Source organism: Emys orbicularis, chromosome 4, assembly GCF_028017835.1.
Source record: "Emys orbicularis isolate rEmyOrb1 chromosome 4, rEmyOrb1.hap1, whole genome shotgun sequence".
NCBI lineage: Eukaryota > Metazoa > Chordata > Testudines > Emydidae > Emys > Emys orbicularis.
The window spans coordinates 116,096,738-116,117,373 of record NC_088686.1 but is presented as its reverse complement, the minus strand read 5'-3'; the positions used below and the strand labels follow the sequence as shown (position 1 = coordinate 116,117,373).

The following is a 20,636-nucleotide window of genomic DNA, read 5'->3' as shown; positions in this document are numbered from 1 at the left end:
GATTTTATATACCTCTATCATGTCCCCCCTTAGTCTTCTCTTTTCCAAACTGAAGAGTCCTAGCCTCTTTAATCTTTCCTCATATGGGACCCTCTCTAAACCCTTAATCATTTTAGTTGCTCTTTTCTGAACCTTTTCTAGTGCTAGAATATCTTTTTTGAGGTGAGGAGACCACATCTGTACACAGTATTCGAGATGTGGGCGAACCATGGATTTATATAAGGGCAATAATATATTCTCAGTCTTATTCTCTATCCCCTTTTTAATGATTCCTAACATCCTGTTTGCTTTTTTGACCGCCTCTGCACACTGCGTGGACATCTTTAGAGAACTAAAGACAAGAGTCTAGGACAAGACAAGAGTCTAGGTCCAAGTTTCACACATTGGCCAATACCCTGATGTTGCAGAGGAAAGTGAGAATCCCTCCCCCATTAAGCACTTGGGCAATCAGGTAATGCTGCCCATGGGGATGGGGCTGCAGGAGTCCAGGAGACATGTCGAGAGTAGCTTTTGCATTGGGCCTTTTTTTTTTTTTTTTTTAAATTAATATGAAAAAGAAATCCTCACTGAGTAATTTAAATGTCTTTCAAATGGATACAAAGCACCAAACTTTGTTCATTTCCAGGCTACATGGGCTAGCAGAAATATTCTATTTACACAAGCCACAAGCTCTGTCCCACACTGCACTGCATCTGTTTCCTGAGCATTTCATCATAGAGACTGTGTGCATCTGAGTGTGGTTGGGGTGGGGGAAATACACACATTTGATGTGCATTTGTGGAGGAGGGGAAGAAGCATTCTGTGCTTTATGGAGCGGGGGGAGGAAGAGGATAAAAAACGGTAGCTCGGTAGATAATTATTTACATTTCAATTGCACCTTTCATCCGGAAAGAGTGCAGAGCCCACTATGGAATATGTAAAGATCATTTCATCATGGCAGAAAGGCAACCACCTCTGAGGTGCAATGCAGCAGTAGATTAGCTGCACACAGCATCTTAGAACAGCTGAAGAACACCCTACACACAACTGAAAGTGCAGAGGGAGAATTAGAGAGGTGAGTTATTATGACTTCAGCTAGAATTTGACCAGGATGTTGGTGCTAAAACTTTTACTTTGAAAAGAATTGCCCAGGGATTTCCTTCAAACTTGATTTCAATGGGTGTTAGCTTAAGTAATGACTGACTGAAAACTGGGTAAGGACCTCATGATTTGATCTGATGGGTGAGCAGAACCTAGGTTTTGCCTGGCATCTGAAAGGCAGCACCCCCAGAACCAGAGTGTCCCCCATCCCTGTGTTGTGGCATTGGTGCAAGAGGGAATCAAACCATCACCATGCAGTGCTTAGGTTTCCTTGGAGTTCTCCCCTATCCAAGTAATTACAGACCCCATCCTATGTCGCTTAGGAGATTGGCCAAGGTTCCACCGTGAAGCGACACACAGAGCAGGGTATTCTGGACGATGCTCACAGAACCAGCATCAAGCCTTGCGGTGAATTGCTTCCACTCCTCTACTTTACTATGGGGCAATTCATCCCGATACTGAGTCCGTAACAGCTCTCTGGACAAAATCCACCCCAGCTCAAGGCCTATGCATCACATATGCCTCAAAAAAACAGGGGTAGAATTTCACCCAGAGTGAGTCAGAGACAAGCCAGACACAGCAGAAGGAACAGGTAGATTCTACAGGGAGGGAGGAATTCTTCTGAGGGGATTCCACATGTGCCCCTCCCCATCCAGGCTTACACTGCCGATGGGACTCTTCAAAATCCTTCATAGCCATTCCCAGGCTGGCCAGAGAGTTGAGCACAGCATGACACAAAGGCCTGATCCTGTTCTAACTGGAGTCAAGAGGCGTTTCTAAGCGGGCAGCCTCATGCTAACCCAGAGTCAGGTCACAGAGAATCACCTTCAAAAAGGGATTAGACAAGGATTGGTGGGTGCAAAGGGATCAACATCATGCGCCACAGGCAGCTGAGCCAGAGAGGATGCACCTTCGCGGCCATTCCTGTCTCTATAATTGCCTCTGTTGCTGTAGAAGCTACGCGGCTAATGGACCACGAACACCTTCCACTCAGCTGGGGCAGCAGGTACATCTTCCACAGCACCATCTTGTGATCAGCTGGGGAAGCAAGGATGCTCTTGGGGGAAATCCAACCTGCAAACTACAGCCAAGAAACACACCTCCTCCAAAACACTATCTCCTGCCTTTCAGCTGCTGAGCACTTGTCCTTTTAAACCTTTTTAGTTTGCGTATTTAGTTAGGTGAGTTTTATAGATCCACATTTCCTTCCAGGAGCTGGTCTTTTTAACAAGATAACACAAAGCCAAATGTGATACTATCCCCATGCAACATTACTAAGAAAAAAATCCCAGAGAGAGAGAGACTTACTTCTTCACTGTTCAGGGAGAAAGAGATAGAAAAAGGGAGGGAGGGAGGAAAGGAGAGAAAAAAGGAGATTAGTATCAGAACCAAAAACAAGAGACGGAATTTAGAAACAAAAGTTGGCACTTATTTTAAAGACTAAAAAGCAAACCAATGCCATCATGTTAGAGACAAAACCAGAAACTTACTCTGACATCTTGGTTTAGTGGATTTAGAACCTGCAATTAAAAAGAAGTGTAACAATTATTTGTGTTCAAAGTGAATTTCTTGGATTAATCAGAAAAGGACAGTTTCATCATAAAGAGGAACCGGTTTGTGCTTGTTTTCCAACTTCCGCAAAATCCAGTTTCCCAGAGAAGCAGGCTGTGAGTTATGGAGAGGTGCCAATCATGTTCTCACCCCAAACCAGGGAAACTGCAGCACCCGGAGTCTTTTGGATTGGACAAAATGCTTAGGGAACATGACAGCCATGGCAAAAAGTCCTCGTGTGTGAAAGGACCCCTGCAGCCGCCCCCGGCTTCCACCTTCTTTGATCATCCAGGCACCCCTTTTCTCACCAAGCGCACTATGAGAACACACTATGGTGGGCTGCCTGTTGACTCATCATGTACTTATTTTATAAACACTGTAGGGCAGGGAATTGAACCCAAATCCCTTCCTCATTACAGGCTTCCCGAGTGGCCTTGGCAAGTCACAATCTCTCTGGGCCTCGATTCCCCACTTTTTACAACGGGGATAATAGCACGTCTCTACCTCTCCGGGGCATCGTGGAAATAAATCCATGAAAGATGTGAGGCACTCAGTGACTACACGGATGGGGAGCCATAGATGGGAAGGTCAAGGCACCGTGTTTTCATTGGGTGTGTACAGCACTGAGCACAATCAGGTACCAAGCTGCTACGGCAACATAAATAATACATCATAGATTGTGCCTGCTAATCCCAGAATGCAGCTCTTTGTAGATTTGGGAGGGCTGGGGAAGGGTGGAAGGAGTTAATTTGGACAAAGGAAGAGATAAAGGTCAAGGGGGCGGCGTAGAAAGCCACGCTGATCTCCTCAAGGAAACTTTATCCTGGAAAATGTGCGGGGGCCATCCCGTAACTGGGGAGAAAGTGCTTCTAAAAATGGTCAGGGCAGCTCACAAGGAGCTCCAGCTGTCTCCTTGGGCTGCAGCCTTTCCCGGTGCCAGCCCTCATGAGTCAGGGAGGTCAAGGCAACGCAGTGGCAACCACAAGAGGCAACAATACAGACAAGAGACTTGGCATCTGAGGAATGTGGGAGCTCCAGGCAGGTTATTTTTAAATAAAATTCTCCCTGCTCTTTTTAATGGCATCTTAAATGGCAAGTGGAAAGGAAGCCGGACAAGAAGAGCCTCACATTCTCTTCTATTTGACTAACTATATTAGCATCTGCTCCCTGCAGCCTTAACTTGCCTGTTTAACACATGGCATGCAAAAATCGACAGCAAATCAGAACTCTCTACTGGGAGACCAAGCTAGAGGGTTCCATACTCTGCAGAACTATTCAGCGTGGAAGAAACCCCTAGCACCAGATCATCAACTGGGGTAAATCAGAGTAGCTGATGGAGTTATGCTGATTTATACCACCTGATGATTTGGCCCCTATAGCCTTGGGAACTAGATCCAAGGTCAGATTTAAGCATTGTGGGTCTTTGCTTTTCCTTTAACTTGGTTACGTGAGCAAAAGCAATTGACTAGGGGACTGATAGAATCAAATATCGAGGGCATACCTGCAGTAAACAGGATGGACCATTTCAGATGTGATCAATAAATACAACAGACATACCTGAGAAAGCTCAGGCTGACTGAACTACTGGAGCTGGGGTGCCAGGTTAATTGGAGCTTTAAAGCTTTCCCCACCTCAGCTGTGCCAGCAAAAGTCCAGACACATCAGCACTTATCTCAAACTCAAAAAGCAAGTTCCATTCCCCCTGACTCCTGTAACAGCAAGCTGGGTCAGTAAGAGACATGCAAAGGGCTCACCTAAGTCCCAAGGAGAAAAACAGACAGCACTGGTGGAAGGACAGGATCAACTGGCAAGCCACAGGCAGCTGGCTTAGGGAGGAGGTATAAATGGGTTTCTTCGAAGGCTCAGCAGAAAAGCCACCTACTCTTTAAGGGCATGGAGATCTCCTCAGACCAATGACGTGCGAGGGTCCAGAAATACAGAGCACCTCCCTTGGCTAAAGCAGTCGATCCAGCCAGCATTCAAGGCGTCTTGCAGGAGAGAGAAGCTGCAGTGACTCAGGGAGTCTCTACAGGGGAGGGAGATGGAGGTTTACAACTTTGTGGCAGGAGGGGGGGCAACTCTGGTGAATTGCAGTGATCATGGAGGAAGGAACTCTTCATTAGCAGCATTGATAAAGGCACAGCATTTGCGTGGCTCAAAGGCAAGAACATTCCTCCTTTGGATGCTCACTCATATTGTGGTGAACCCCCCTCCTGTGCATGAGGCTCAGCAGTTTCATTACCCCATCGAGGTGTCCCAGGTGGCCAGGAGTGGAGCTCAGACAAAACTTTCCAAGCAAGGCGTGGGGGAAGGTGGTTAGGGGCAGGTTCAATGTCATGGCCCACTAACATCAGAGTCAGAAAAGAGAGGGCTCTGGCAGGCAGATCAGGACTGCAAAGGCCTAGGACCAGCTGTTACCTTAACAGAGGCCATGTCTACCCTACAGCGGCTAGAGCACCATAGTGTAGACCCTTCCCATATCAACAGAAGGAGGGTTTCCGTCAACGTAGTTAATCCAGTAGAACTCTTCCATTGACTTACCCATGTCTACACCAGGGGTTAGGTCAACCCAACTACAGCACTCAGGGCACAACATTTTTCAAAGCCCCGAGCGGCATAGCCAGGTTGATCTAATTCAGGGGTCGGCAACCTTTCAGAAGTGGTGTGCCGAGTCTTCGTTTATTCATTCTAATTTAAGGTTTCGCGTGCCAGTCATACATTTTAACATTTTTAGAAGGTCTCTTTCTATAAGTCTATAATATATAACTAAACTATTGTTGTATGTAAAGTAAATAAGGTTTTTAAAATGTTTAAGAAGTTTCATTTAAAATTAAATTAAAATGCAGAGCCCCCCGGACCGGTGGCCAGGACCCAGGCAGTGTGAGTGCCAATGAAAATCAGCTCGCGTGCCGCCTTCGGCACACAGGCCATAGGTTGCCTATCCCTGATCTAATTTTTAAGTGTAGGCCAGGCCTAAGTGCGAATTAGGGCTGTAAGGCCTGGTCTACATTACAAAGTTAGGTCGACACAAGCCACCTTGCATTGACCTAGTTGTGCATAGGTCTACACTTACATTTGTCTCCCACCGATGTAAGAGCCCTGTTCTTGCCACACAGTAACACCACCTCCCCAAGCAGTGCTGAGCCAAGGTTGATGTACTGAGGTCAATGCAGTGTGAGCGTAGACGCTGAATTACCTATGGTGACTAGAACAGTCTTCCTAACACGGACCACTCTGGTCACAATTGTTACTCCACTGCCCAGGGTCACGGAGACCGGAAGCCCACTCCACTCCACTTTAAAACTCAGTGATTTTTTGAAATACCTTTTCCTGATTGCTGAGCTTGGTGAGTACACTTAGCAGCTCTCCATTGTTGTGTGCACCACAACAGCTACATGCTCCAGACGCAATCCAGCCTGGAGTAGACATGAGATATGGGATCTTCTGGACCTGTGGGGAGAAGAGGTTGTGGAGGCACAGCTCCAAACCAACCATAGGAATGTTGACATCTACGAGCAGATTGCATGGAGGATGCAGGAGAAGGGGTACAACGGGAACCAGCAGCAGTGCCGCCTGGAAGACAAAGAACTGCACAGGCATACCAGAAGGTCAGGAAGGCCAACCATTGATCCAGTGCCAAGCCACAGACCTGACACTTTTACAAAGAGCTGCCTGCCATCCTTGGCGGAGACCCAACCACAACCCCGCACACCACTGTGGATACTTCTGAGGAGCCCAAGTCACAGGCCCCTGCTATGAACAGTGAGGATGAGCAGGAGGAAAAAGGAGGATGGGGGACCTGCAACTGGGGGGTTCCACCTATGCCATGAGCCATGACCTGTTTGAGGCTCCACTGCAGTCCCAGCAGTCAAGCACAGATAAGCCCATTGCAGGGGTAGGAAGCTCAGATAAGTGTGTAAATTTATTCTCCATTACAAGGATGTACTGACAGTACCCCCCCCTACTTAACAGGACACAGCTATCAACTTTTCATGACTTTACGCAGACTAGAAGAGGTAGCGGTACAGCAGAGACAGGTTGAGTTATCTGCTTTACATTCCCCTGTAGAGGTAGGCATGGGGGACCATGCGGAGCAGTTTGTTTACATACACAGGGATGTCCCTTGAATCTTCCGGAGAGATCTTAATAGAACTTTCACGCAGGTACTCTGCAATCCTCTCCTGAAGGCTTCTAGAGACGGCTGCCTTAGTTCTTCCTCCGTGGTGGGACACTTTCCCACACCCGTTGGTAATAACTTCGGCAGGCACCATTGCAGTACACAGGCTAGCAGTGTACAGACCCAGCTGGCTTTGGAATTCCAGCAGTAACTGTGTTCTCTGTGCCTTTATTACCCTCAGGAGTGAGATCAGCTAAAATCACCACCGCCTGTGGAGAACGGTGCTAGCATTCATTGCCACTGCCCTAGACTCCCACATCTACTTACATGCAACCGAGCAATTCCTTCCTCATTTCCCTCACCCCAGCAGGCCACACTCAGCACAGCTGGTCCTGTGAGCAGCACCACGCACAAGCACTCTGAAGCAGAAGTGTCAATAAGCATGTCTTGCTTAAAACTTTAGGGGAGCGAGGGAAGGAAATTCTAAACCTGAACGTTCACTTTCCATTGTGACCATACTGACAATGGCACCCCTGTGGGTTTTATCGGCAGCCGTTGTGGCCTTGAGGAGTCAGCAAAAGTTTGTAGTGTAGACATGGCCTAAGAAGCCTGCAGTTTACATTCACTCCCTACCACCATCTCCCCTTCCCGGCCGCCTGCAGTTGTAGCATGTGAAACAGTGGTCCCCAAGCATACAATGTGATTAGTTTCACCTTCAATTTCACATGATCAAAATCGACAAGCCCTCCATCCCTTCTGCACATGGTGCTTCAACACGAGAAGCATTTTTAAAAAGCAAACCAAAGAGGGGGCTAAATAAAACCCATCCTTTATAGTTTTACAAAATGAATAATCCCAACCTGTACCAGAGAAAATAAAGATATTTCAGTAGTTCTGGGGGCTCATCTCAGTAGCATGCTTGTGGCTGGCTGAATTCATCCACGTTCACGCTGGTGGGTATATTCAAGGGCCCCAAAGAGCTACCTCTTGCAGATCTCTTCTAGCAACCCACGCACACACACCCACGCACACACACATAGGTTATTGGCCAAATTCCCACCTTGGAAGAAACTATCAGGCTTTTGGCAACACAACATGGACAGGGCCGTTACTGTCTTTTTTCAGGTAGTCTGCTGTGGGCATCAAAACGGATACAGTTTTTTCCTCTAGCAGCCCAAGGGAGGGTGTGAGCATGGCAGAACTGCACTGCACAGTGGGAAACAGAGGGGTGGGAGGAGAGGCATTAGAATACTAGCCCCGGTGAAGTAAATAGCAACATTCTTCCCAACTATAATGAGGTCAGGATTTCTTTCTGCTCCTTAGCACTCTTCACCCATCGATCGCAAGGCACATTAAAAAGGAGGACTAGTGTCAGAGTCTTCATGTTACAGACGAAGAAAAGGAGACGCACAGAGGTGAAGTGACTTGCCCACGGTCACAAAGTAAGAATTAGAAATCAGGGTCCTAGATTCCCATTCCCGTATCTGCTCTACCTCATTCTGCTCCCCCCCACACTCCAACTCCACTGGTGTTTCAAGGCCAATACAAAGTCAGCTCTGGCATCATCTTTAAAATAAGTAAGCCTTTAGCAGCAAGCAGCAGGCTCACTGCTGCAGACTTCCTGTTCTGCTACCTTCTAGCATCAGAGCAGCCACAGATGCTGTTGCCTGCAGCACGGCAGATAAACAGAAAGCCCAGAGTGTGAAGGGCCAATTTCTCACCTTAGCAGCAAATGAGTTTTGCCCCTCGCAAGAAGTGAAATTTTCAATGGCAACACCCCCCCTCCCCACCCAGCAACCCTTTTGTGGGATAGAGGTGAGAAGGAGCGATTCTGTAACATCAGGGACTAGACCATCAGTAGTTGTAAACCGGTGCAGCTCCACTAGTCAATGGACCTATGCCAATTTACACCAGCTGAGGATCTGACGCCATGGCTGTAATCCACCTCCGGGCTCTTGGAAATACATAGAAAGATTTTTAGCTCATCAGAAGCCTCTTGCTGATGGGAGGAAGGAGATGCACACTATTATGTGCTCTTGGTACTGCCACTCTCATTCCATGAGCAAGCACGTGTGTAAAATTACATCCCTGTTTTCATAACCTTGGCCAGGAAGTTCTTTCTTTGTGGGGGAAGGGACTCTTTTCCTTTGCACTATTATTTCTATTATGGTAGTACCTAGGAAGACGAAGGATCAGGGCCCCATGTAAACTAGACTCTGTGCAAACAAGTCAAAGATAGCCCCTGCTATCAGAGCTTCTCTGCTACACGGAAGCACAACTCAATTGCTGAATAGTACTGCAAGTCAAGTTTACTTTAAAAAGAGACTCACACTAAAACGTCATGTGAAGAAAATATGTGAAGACAAACTTGGCTTTTACAGGTTTCAGAGTGGTAGCCGTGTTAGTCTGTATCAGCAAAAAGAACGAGGAGTCCTTGTGGCACCTTAGAGACTAACAAATTTATTTGAGCATAAGCTTTTGTGGGCATAGTCTCTAAGGTGCCACAAGGACTCCTCGTTCTTTTGGCTTTTACAGTGCATGCATCACGGTTGGAAAGGTGACTACTTTTTGCCATCTGCTGGTAGAACAGCAGCATAGCAGAGGTTCACTTCCTTTCTCTCCTCCCAGCTCCGCCACCCCCTCATTTCCTTCCCCTGGGAATGGCCCTCGTTCACAGGAGCCAAGAGAGCAGAGTGTATGTTTTGGTTTAATAGCCAAATTGGACACTGGCGGTAACGTACCCTTCCGAGGCCTAACAATAATTGGAGCCCTACTCAAATAGCTGCTGCAACTCACACTGCTCAGGTAGGCCCTGCGTTAGAAAACAACCAGCCTTGCAGGGATGTTGACAAGCACCAATCTGAATTTGGAGCACACGTCCCATTGACTTTCATACTTATTTTTACATGCAGTTTGATAATGGAGAAGCTGCTGGACTTGTCCTAGGAAACTGTGGCCTCTCTGCAAGCCAGTTTCCTTATAGACTTATTTCTCTGCCACAATGTTGTTACTAAGGCCATTTGTCAGGAAATGACAGTAGCTATTGCTGATGCTATTATCTGTTCCGGCTGCTTATTCCACCCACACAGCCCAATCCCACTTCTAATGATGTCCATGGGCGTTTTGACATTATCTTCCACGGGAGCAGGATCTAAAGTAGTTATCTGGCCCGTTACCAGCATATTTATCTTCAACACCCCTGTGACTAGGGACATACTATTATCCCCCTCTTACCGATAAGAAACTGAGGAACAGTGAAACTAAGTAATCTGAAGTCTGACAAGAAGTCTGGTGCAGGGCAGAGAATCAAACCCAGGTCTTTCAAGTCTAAGACTAGCACTGTATCCAGTAGATCACCCTTCCTCATAGGATCAGATCCATTCCCCTTTGGCTCTATCTACACTGACATCGTTCCATCAAGTGTCCTCATCGCCGCAGCTCCAGCAACGGAAGTGATGATGGGAGCACCAGTTTAGACAGAGCACCAGCATTTTACTCTGTGCTCAGAATGGGCCTAGTGAATGTGGAGTTTATGACGCTTATAGCTATCGGCATCCTGCCTACAGTAGTGGCTATCAGCCGTGGAGATGAACTGGTGGCAACGTGACTGGGAAAAGTGACAAAAAAATCGGACTGTAGGTAAGGTCTACATGACGGAAGGGGCTACTACGGAGGAGTGTAATATTGCCAGCAAAGAGACAGACTTGGTCTACACTGAAAAGTTACATCTGCATAGCTACATCAGTCAGGGATGTGAAAAAAACGTATCTCTGACCAATGGCGCCATGCTGACAGAACCCCCAATGTAGACACAGCTATGTCGACAGAAGCCTTTCTGTCAATACAGTTAACTTCATTTGGGGAGGTGGTGTTCCTACATTGACTGAAAAACTCCTGTGGCTGGAGGCTGCATCTATACTAGGGGGGTATACTGGCATAGCTAAGCCAACATAGCAATGACTAGGGCCCTACCAAATTCATGGCTGTGAAAAACGTGTCATGGCCCGTGAAATCTGGTCTTTTGTGTACTTTTACCCTATACCATTCAGATTTCACGGGAGAAACTAGCATTTCTCAAACTGGGGGTCTCAACCCAAAAGAGAGTCACGGGGGGGGGGGGGGAGGAGAGGGGAGGGGAAGGTGTCACAAGGTTATTGTAAGGGGGGTTGTGGTTTTGCCACCCTTACTTCTGCACTGCCTTCTGGGTGGCTAGAGAGCGGCGGTTGCTGGCCAGGTGCCCAGCTCTGAAGGCAGCGCCCCACCAGCAGCAGTGCAGAAGTAAGAATGGCAATACCATGCCATGACACCCTTACTTCTGCACCTGCTGCCTTCAGAGGTGGGTGGCCAGAGAGTGGCGGCTGCTGGCTGAGGGCCCAGCTCTGCAGGCAGCAGCCCAGAAGTAAGGGTGACAATACCGTACCATGCCAGGCCATCCTTCCTTCTGGGCTGCTGCTGGTGGCTCTGCCTGCAGAGCTGGACTGCTGGCCAGCAGCTGCCACTTTCCAGCTGCCCAACTCTGAAGGCAGCGCCACCACCAGCAGCAGTGCAGAAGTAAAGGTGGCAATCCCTTCACTTCCCTACAATAACTTTGTGACCTGACCCCCCCCAAAATCCCTTTTGGATTGGGACCCCCACAGTTACAACACCATGAAATCTCAGATTTAAATAGCTGAAATCATGAAATTGACTATTTTTAAAATTCTATAACCGTGAAATTGACCAAAATGGACCGTGAATTTGGTAGGACCCTAGCAATGATGGTATAGCCTCTGTAGTGTAGATACACCCACAACTTCCTGGGAGGAATATCTGCTCCTGCTGCTTCAATTCTTCTGCAAGAGGCTGTTTTTCAGAGATTTTTCCTTAGGAATGAAAAAGAAAGAGAACAGTAGCATTTCTAAATAGGTGGTTTCCCGCATCGGGCTACAGCAGCCCTTTAGCAAAACAGGTTAACGGCATTGCTTCTGTTCTTCCTATCACCAGCTAGGCAAGCCGCATTTCCCAAAGTTAAACCAGTCTTTATTATTGTCTCCAAGGACTCTACTGCAAGCTCTTCAACTAAACAACATTCTTGCTGCACGCAAAACTACACAGTTCAGCAACAAATTGCCCACAAGCCCTACAAATAGTTGCTTGGCACTAGGAGTGATGCCCAGAACTGGTGGGTTACCCAATTCACTTCCACAGCACCCAGTACAGTTCCTACACCCACTGCAATACACAAGAGTCCTAAGCCTGCTCCACACCGTTCCCAGAGTTCAAGGGTGCCTTGTATGTTGGCCAAGCTGAAAGAGAAGTATCAGAGTCCACATAGGCAAGACGGGTATGGACTTTTATTAAGAGTTTTGTTACTGCTTTACACTTTCAACTGTTGGCCTGAAAGGTTAAGGAGAGCTGAGGTCATAGAACCTGATGGTCCCGTCACTTTGTTGTTTTAATAAAGTAGTGTAGTATTTTTGAATCACAGGGGGAATCAAACAGTCCTATTCACCCTCAGACCATGGGGCCAGAAGTTCCAGTGAAAGGTTTAGATTAGCCAGTGGGTTAGTATGATAACAAAGCCACTAGGCTACTTCCTTTGTAACCTTGGGTGAGATCAGAGGTCCCGGGCCTCTGGGAGGTTTCCCTTAGAGCAGGCAGCCAAGAAGTGCAAGGTGGAACTCCAGCAAGCTCCTTATGTTCTGTACAAATAATCAGAGAGGCTCAAATTGGAAGCCAAGGCAAGGAGGAAACCCAACAAGTGTCAGGAAAATCAAACAGCCAGTCAGAGTGATGATGTTCAAGTGTGAGAAAGGGCACCAGTTTCTGACTGAAGAAGAGCAATACTTAGCTAGAGACTGAAGGAGGAGAAGATCCATGCAGAAACTTAGTGAAAATGTAAGGAAACTCTGATCCTTCAGAGAGGAGCTTTGCTCTGAGTTAGAGGAGAAGCCACCTGCTGCCAGAGGACACGAAAGCCACCCTGACCAGGAGCAGACACGTGAAACTTCAGGAAGAGATGGAGTTTCCATGGAGCTGGTGAACTGGTACAACACCCCCAGAATGATGAATGTGACCGTGGCTCCAGGAACAGCTCAGCCCGGTCTCCTCCTGTCTGAAGTTTAGACAAGACCTGGGCACACCACAGAGGATCTGCCCAATAATCCAGAGATTTGACTACTGCACTGTTGTCCTGGGCTCTCAGGAATCCACATGTAGATGTTGCTAGGAGATGGTGGGAGACTAAGCCGACTGGCATACATTAACCAATCACCCACTGCCATTGCTGTTACCCTTGTCCTCCCGCCCCCATCTTTTTTCTCACCTCCCGCATCTTCTCATCTTTTCTATTATTAGACTGTAAGCACTTAGGGCACAGGGGCTGTATCTTCTACTTGAAAGCACTTTGCACACTACAGGCGCTCCATGTGTGTCATGTAGTAATTAATCCAATGTGGCACCAGAAGACACTAGTTTAATGTCCTTCATAACCAAACCAAAGTCTGGTTATCACAGTCCCAAAGGGTGCTCTGATGCCAGAATTGCTACCTGTTTTCAGGTGTTAACATGTTCTCTTTACCCAAATTATAACCCTTCCCCCCGACCCCTAAAACAGTTGAGAGAATTGGCTATAGACACGGTGCCTTCCATAAGAACCTAGCTATGATCCCCAGTAGGGAGAGGTCTAATGACCCAGTGGTCATTAGAAACACCTGTCCAGAATCACTGAACAATCCTATGTCTTACCCCTAACCCTGCTTTACAGAGAGTCAACTCAGGACCTTGCTGACACACACCTTGGTGTGCCTTGAGGTTTCCTCCCAGTAATCCTTGTCCAGATTGACTTGTGAAGCATTACACGGATTGAGAGACCTTCCCACACTCCATTTCTGCTGCACTATGGCCACAGCAGCGACTGCCCAGGATAGCCACCTGCCTTGCACACAGCTTCTAGAGCATGCACCAGCATTGTCCTCTTTCCATATGGAACAGCTACAGTCACCACGTTAAGGGAGATGAAGGCTATTTTTTTTTTTTGGGCTGCCTCGGGTTCCACTTCAGGGCTAGTACTGAGCAGTTACAGCACTCCGTCCCTCGCCGCATTGTCCTTTTAAGTCCATGCTACCTTCCGGGACATGGAATGCTTCAAGCGCTCCATGTCCACATCTCCAGGCTGCAGAGACCTCTCCAGGCCCACCAGCATATCCCGATGGCACTCACGGATGTTCAGCGGGTACCTGGCCCTCACAAACTCATAAGCTGCCATCAGCCTCATATTATGCTTCACCATCAGGTACTGGATGACACAGGTAGGGGCCAGGGAATAGCCATCCAGACAGTGGATGAGAACCCGCTTCCTTTTCTCCAAAGAGGCTTCAATGCACTCATTGATGTCCCAGAAGCAAGGCTCCCTCAGGGCAGGACATTCCCCATTCAGGGGGCCCTGGATGTCCACCTTGAGGCGGGACCAGCTGTGCCGGAGCCCTCCTCGGCTGCATGTGCATGGAATGACACTCAGGCTGCAGTTGCTGGGCAGGCTGCTCATGTCGATGATGCTGTCGATGTTGTTCCTGCACAGCACCCTCCCGCAGTAGGCCGCATTGAGGTTCCCCAGGTAGATGCAGTCCATCACCCTGGCGATGACGGGCTCCGAGAAGTTGAAGTATTCCGGTCCTCCTGGCTTTGGGTCACTGGGCTCCTCAGGCTTCGCACCCCCCCTCTGGCTGTAGTTGCGGGACTTCTTGGAGCTGGAGCAGGACAGAGGGTTGGAATCCAGCTCGGCGCTGCTGTTCCAAGATGGCGGAGAGAACAGGGAAAACCGGCTGGAGGATTTGGCTTTGGTGAGTGGACCCACTGGACTGGACAAGGTAGAACTAGAGGAAGAATTGGATCTAGAGGCACAGAAAAGGGACGCCCGCTCCAGAGACCCTGTGCTGCTGGCAGTTCCACCACTGTGAGCCTGCTCCATCTGCAAGACAAAGAGACTGGTTAGACTGCTGGCACCCTGTTCTCTCAGACCTTCACGGGCAGCCGGAGCAGCAGAGGGGCCAGAGATGGCAGTAGGCCCAGCCAAGCAGCCAAGATATCAAACTGCCACAGGAGCAGATTACACTAGAGGCCTTAAAAGCCTCAAAAATGTCTATGCCCAGACATCTAACTAGCCAGTTACCCTTGTATCAGACAGAGCACATGCCACAACCACACCCAAATCACTCCTCACCTGAGCCTGCAGACTCCTCCGCCACCCCTGGGACACCAGGCCATCAGAGTGACCATCCCCATCCGATGAGAGCGAAAAGCAGAGCGTTCGATGTTTCCTAGTGGGCAGCTGGGGTGCAGGGGATACATTGTCAGGCTTTCGATTGAGCGCTTCATTCCTATTCATCATCAAGTTTGGACAAGAGCCTGCAGGGATAGAGAAAGCGACCCATGCACAGAAAGTGCTTTCATCACAAAGACCTGCCTTGTCGAGAGACAGGGCTCTGTGCATCTTAATAAGCCTTTCCTCAACATTCCCTTTAATGTTCTGCTGTTGCTGCAGGAATAATGAGATTCCTTGAGAGAAGAGCTTGAACCAATTATGGGAAGAGCATTTTAGCTGGAGATTCAGAGGGACTCAGAAGCTACAGTGAAACCTTTCAGTCCATTTGTCAGGGTGCTTGCGGTTTTCCCACTTTGTGGAAGGCGAAACAATGAAATATTGAGCTTGGAGTCCATTTGTTTCCAGAGCGTTTCATTACAGACCCAATGGCTCCTGACAACCCTTAGTTACATAGAGGCTAGTGCTTAGTAGCTTTACTGTGCAGTACCACGCATCTCTAAAAGCACTAGCGCTAATCAATCCTCACATCCCTGTAAGGCAAGTTTTAAAGGAGAAGAGGAAACGGAGGCCAAGAGGTGAAAGGACTTGTCACGCAAGCCACAGAAAAGCTCAATGAGCCAAAACTTTGTGCCACACTTACTACCCCTCCCCACCAAATGCTCTACTCCACATGGAAGCAGCAACAAATGAAGCTGACAGAGCAGTTTCACTCTCCCCCACATGTAGAGCACAGAGATTACAGAGGGAATGAAGGGAGGCTAGGCTACAGGAGGGAGAGAAGAAGCCCCAACTCACCCTACTGCATGTAGCTCTCTCTAATTATGTTAATGCACAGCTGGTTAGGGAGTGTGGAACCTGAGTAACAGAACCCTCTGAACGTCAGCCTCCCACCTACCAGATGTTCTAATCAGAGCCAGCACTAGAAGCCATACGTTTCTAGCACCCAGCCCTGTGCTGAGAACTTACCATGCTAAGAAACTGAGATATAATTACATACTCTTCAACTACAGAGTTCAGCAGAAAGCACTCCCAAAAACCTCGCTCCAACAGGTTAACAGTTAGGTTTTCCAATCCAAGACCATGGACTTTAAGAAGCACTGACCATGCATTCACCAATCTGTGCCCACACAGAGAGGTGTGTGTGTGTGTGTGTCTGTGTCTGTGTCAGAGGCGGTCTCTGCCCCAAAGAGCTTACAAACGAAAGAGGCAAGCGTCTGAACAGAACATGCAGGACGCACAGATTTAGATCCCAGTAGGCTTAAATGATTAACATTTTAAAGCCCGTTCCTGCCTCCCACCCCCGAACCACTGACATAAAGCTTTCTGGGTCATGAAGCCACTAAGAAATAACAGCAGGGCTATTCGTCTGGAAACCCTCTATACATCTTTAAGAAGGGAGCAATAGCCTAGCTGCACTCCACACAAAACCCCAAGGCCAGTCACTTCCCTGCTAACCAGTTGCTCCTCAATATTTGTTTTGCAGCTCTCCATGGTTCCTCAGGAGCTGTGTAAAAGCCAGGTTTAAAAATAGGCAGCCGCTTGGAACATCTCATACGCCTACACCCACCTGTGCAGTGCTGGGAGAGAGCCACCGAGGAGGAGAGCTGCAAGGAGCTGGGCATCTTCAAGGTTTTCTGAAGGTGCTTTACAATCAAGCCTGGAAAATTGAGAAGGACATGCATATTAGCAAGGGCATTGCAAGTGACCTGATGTATCAGGGCAAAACCCCACTTTATTTAGAGTATTTCCAAGTATAGACCCACAGGACAGACAGCAACTGCTCACAAGCATCCTGCCACGGCCTATGACTAAGCACCATCTAAATAGGTACAGTACAGTCCCGGCTATGCCACATATACAGGTAATGTTCTGCTGGCCAGCAACTCCTCGCTGTGCTGTACAAACCACAAATCCAGAGCGCAGATGCTTCCAAGTACCAATGGCCTGGCAACCTGCTTCCACTCTGATCAGGGCTTAGAAGACGCAGTGCAGGCAACAGAGATCACTGGGCCAATTCTTCAATTAGCTGAAACCCACCCACCTCCCATGCCAGAGATCTTAAAATAATCAGGTTTGTACTGAATTTACTCCACAACATCCTAAAACCAGCTTCCCCGGAATAACGTGCTTATTACAGAGTCCCTCCCTAAAGCACACATTTAAGTTGTCGCCAGTTTCCAGCTAACTTCAGAATCAGACAACACAAACACTATTTTCAGACAATCTTCACACCTCTCCTGAGGCCAGCAAGTGTGACGCTTTGGCTTCCACTCCATCCATGATAGATCCCCTTGTTTCTAGTATTATGGTGCCTCAAAACAGCAGCTGATCACCATACATCAGACATGACATGTTACCCTGTTGCACTTGGGTATGGCAAGTGATGGGCAGCCTTAGAGAAGAGCTCTCCCCTCACACCCACACAGCTGTATCAAGCCTTGGGAGTCTGCTACCTCTGCACAGGCAGATCCCCCACTGCGATCACAGGGGTCACTGTGTGTCATGTACATACAAACTTATGCTAGTTTAGCTTAACTGGTGCAAACCCCATATGTGGGCATTCTTAGGCCAGGATTCTGCAAACACTTCTGTATGTGGTACACTTCACTATGGTCAAGTCCTGTTGACTTCAAGTACTTAAAGTTAAGCACATGCTTAAGAATTTGCAGAAGAGTTCCACATAACTTTGTTCCTAAGAGACTACAAGTTTATTTCAGTTTACCTTAAACTAAAATAAGAGTGTCCACACAGGGGATGCAGCAGTTTAACTAAGTTGGTTTTGAAACACACCTTTAGTTAAACAGCTGCCAGTGGCCATATGCTTGGCTTTAGGGGGGGCCTCACCTTAGGCTCCCTAATTTGAATTTTTTGGCTTAAAATCTTTTATCGTATCATTTTTGTAAGGACTGTAGATGGCAAGAGCACCTCCCAAAGGCTGGTTAAGCCTCCCAATACCCTGGTGAGGTAGGTCAGTAACTGCCATTTTGCAGATGGGGAAGTTGAGGCACAGAGACGTTAGGGTATGACTTTGGGCATTCACTTGAGTAATTACCAGAACTGGGACTAGAACCTAGGAGTTCTGATTTCCATGTTCCACCCTAACCATTAGGCCACAAGCCTTCTTTGGAGGTGGTGGCATGAAGGGGATACAGGAGGCTTTGAAATATACATTACAGCATTTGAAACCAACTGAGACTGATGTCGCTGCAGTTGTTACACCCTTCGCTCCAGGGACTCCTGTTGGGCGAGTCTGGGCCCACATTCTATTTCCCCTTCTCTCACTCACCTGTAACCCCATTCCTCTTTGAGTTACATTTTTTGTCCAGAAGCTTGAAGGCTATGAAATCCTTGTGCCATTTCTCCACCGACTCCATTGTCCTCAGGCCTGCAACAGGGAAAAACAAGAAATCAAAACCTACAAACACAACTGCTCACCTTTTACATTGGGAGATCTGGCCTGCTGGGAGACAGAAGAATGAGGCTGCCAATTCACACAACAACTGGTTCTCTTTTCTGATAAGATCACTTAAGTGTGTATGTAAAATGGAGATAGAGCCTGAATCAAATCCCAGCTGCAGCCATGCCCTCAAATTTCAGGATGTTTGCAAAATGTGGAGCTATATATAAAATGAGCTCAGATCTGAAACATACAAGCTTTTAAAACTAGAGATGCCTTTTCTTCTGCATGGTGAGAAAAGCTCTGCTTCCCATTTGAAATAAATCTAAATCTGAGTAGCTGCACATACATAGATAACTTAACATTCAGCACGGTGTTGGACAATAGAGTCAGCAGCATCTCCCCTAACATGTCATAATCATGGATCTAGCATTTAATCAGGATGGTGAACCAACTTTGTTGTCCAAGGCTAGTTATATGTTTCATTACTGGGTGCAATCTGTCCCATTAAATGTAACTCAAAGCCAAGGATGAGAAGGCAAGGGTCTTGGTTTAGTTACTTATCATCTGCTAGGAGGTTAAATTAGAAGAAAAACCTTAAGGGTGAAAAAATCCCACATATCTATTGTAACGTTGTCACCTGTAGCATTCATCCCCCCAGATGATTTTGGGAGAGAGAAAGAGGTTTTCCCTCTCGCTAGAACCCCAAAAAGGAAAATGGCTACTATCATGAGAAAGCAAAAGGAGACCAACAGAAAGTAATAAGGGAAGGGGAAAGAGGAAGGTGGCAGTTCTAAAGCATTGCACTGCAATGTCTGTACAAGTGTCTTAACTTTTAAGAGACTGATCCAAAACTAACAACAAAAAGCCAAAAGCAGAAGCCAGAAATACCCTGGGGCTTTGGGAGCATCCAAAAGCCTAGTGCCGTTCTAAACTTTGGAAAGATAAAGAGCAGCAAATCCTGGGCTGGAGGAGTGTTGGTACCAGGAGAACAGCAGGTGCCAAGGAATTAACCAGGAAGACAAACACACTCACAGAAACCAGAATTCAGTGCCTGCCTTGAGAGTGAAACTCACACCTGCAAGACCACAGGTGCCCCCAGAACACACCCGGGGGGGAGAGCCCAAGGCAGCAGGGAGGGATGAGGCAGTTGAGCCCTGCTCTGAGAGCTGCTGTCCCACCAGAAAGGCAGGACTGAAAAGAGGTACAGAGGAGACACCCCCTTCATTCCCCTCCCCCAGCTTCAGCACAAAGACACACACAACCAGCTCCCAGCCCAGTGCTTCCCTCCCTTCCGACCCCACAGTGCAGAGACCCCCCCAGGCCAGGCAGGGAACATTCACCGTAGCCCCCGCCCCCCATCACACACACACACACAACCCTCAACTCCAGCCCAGGCTGGCTCAGCCCCATCACACCCGCCCCATGCAGCCCCCAAAGTCTCACCCCACCTAACACATTCCCAGCCCCCCACCAGCCCCACTGCCCGAGCAGTAGCCAGCCCAGCCACCCCCGCTGGAGTTTCCCCAAGCACCACTTGGCCGCTTCAGGAAGTTATCCCTGGTGCTCGGAGCAACTCTGAAGAACTCCCCCGAGAAGTTTTACCTGGGGAATCCCGGGGACTGAGCCTACTGGGGTGCGCAGAGCCTAGTCTGCAGCCGCTGCTCGTCTGCAAGTGCAAGGGACACTCCCCGGAGAGAAGGGGCGGCCGTGCCGGGGCAGCTGGGAGATGTAGTCTTTGGAACAAAGCAGGTCCCTCTCCCTCCCCTGCTCTAAGAGAGGCTGCCCTGGCTCCCAGCACTGCCTCACTTGGGCTCGCTCCCTTCCGGGCTGGGTCTTGGGGGGCGGCCCCTTCCTTCCCACCCCTGCCCTGCTCTGTCCTATTTTGCTTTGCCTTCACCCCTGGGAGCTGTTGCACTGTCACTCTCTCATAGGGTGATCTAATAGCAATCAGAACATTTTTTTTTCCAGGGAGAGGGCGCTGTAGTTGCATATACTGGGTGGGAGGGATAGCTCAGTGGCTTAAGCACTGGCTTGCTAAACCCAGGGTTGTAAATTCAATCCTTGAGGGGGCCATTTAGGGATTGGGGGCAAAAATCTCTCTGGGGACTGGTCCTGCTTTGAGCAGGGGGTTGGACTAGATGACCTCCTGAGGTCCCTTTCAACCCTGATATTCTATGATATAAGAC

At 48.3% G+C, this 20,636-nt stretch overlaps 1 protein-coding gene across 1 annotated transcript; it reads right to left on the bottom strand.

Annotated features, from left to right (window-relative positions):
* Positions 1–13,693: 13,693 nt before the first annotated feature.
* On the bottom strand, positions 13,694–20,112 carry LOC135878401 (uncharacterized). Its single transcript, XM_065404070.1, has 5 exons — positions 20,053–20,112; positions 18,337–18,435; positions 16,618–16,707; positions 14,949–15,133; positions 13,694–14,696 (listed from the first exon to the last, which is right to left on the bottom strand). The coding sequence occupies exons 2-5, from the start codon at positions 18,422–18,424 to the stop codon at positions 13,839–13,841; spliced, it is 1,221 nt and encodes a 406-aa protein (XP_065260142.1). The 5' UTR covers positions 18,425–18,435; positions 20,053–20,112; the 3' UTR covers positions 13,694–13,838.
* Positions 20,113–20,636: the final 524 nt, after the last annotated feature.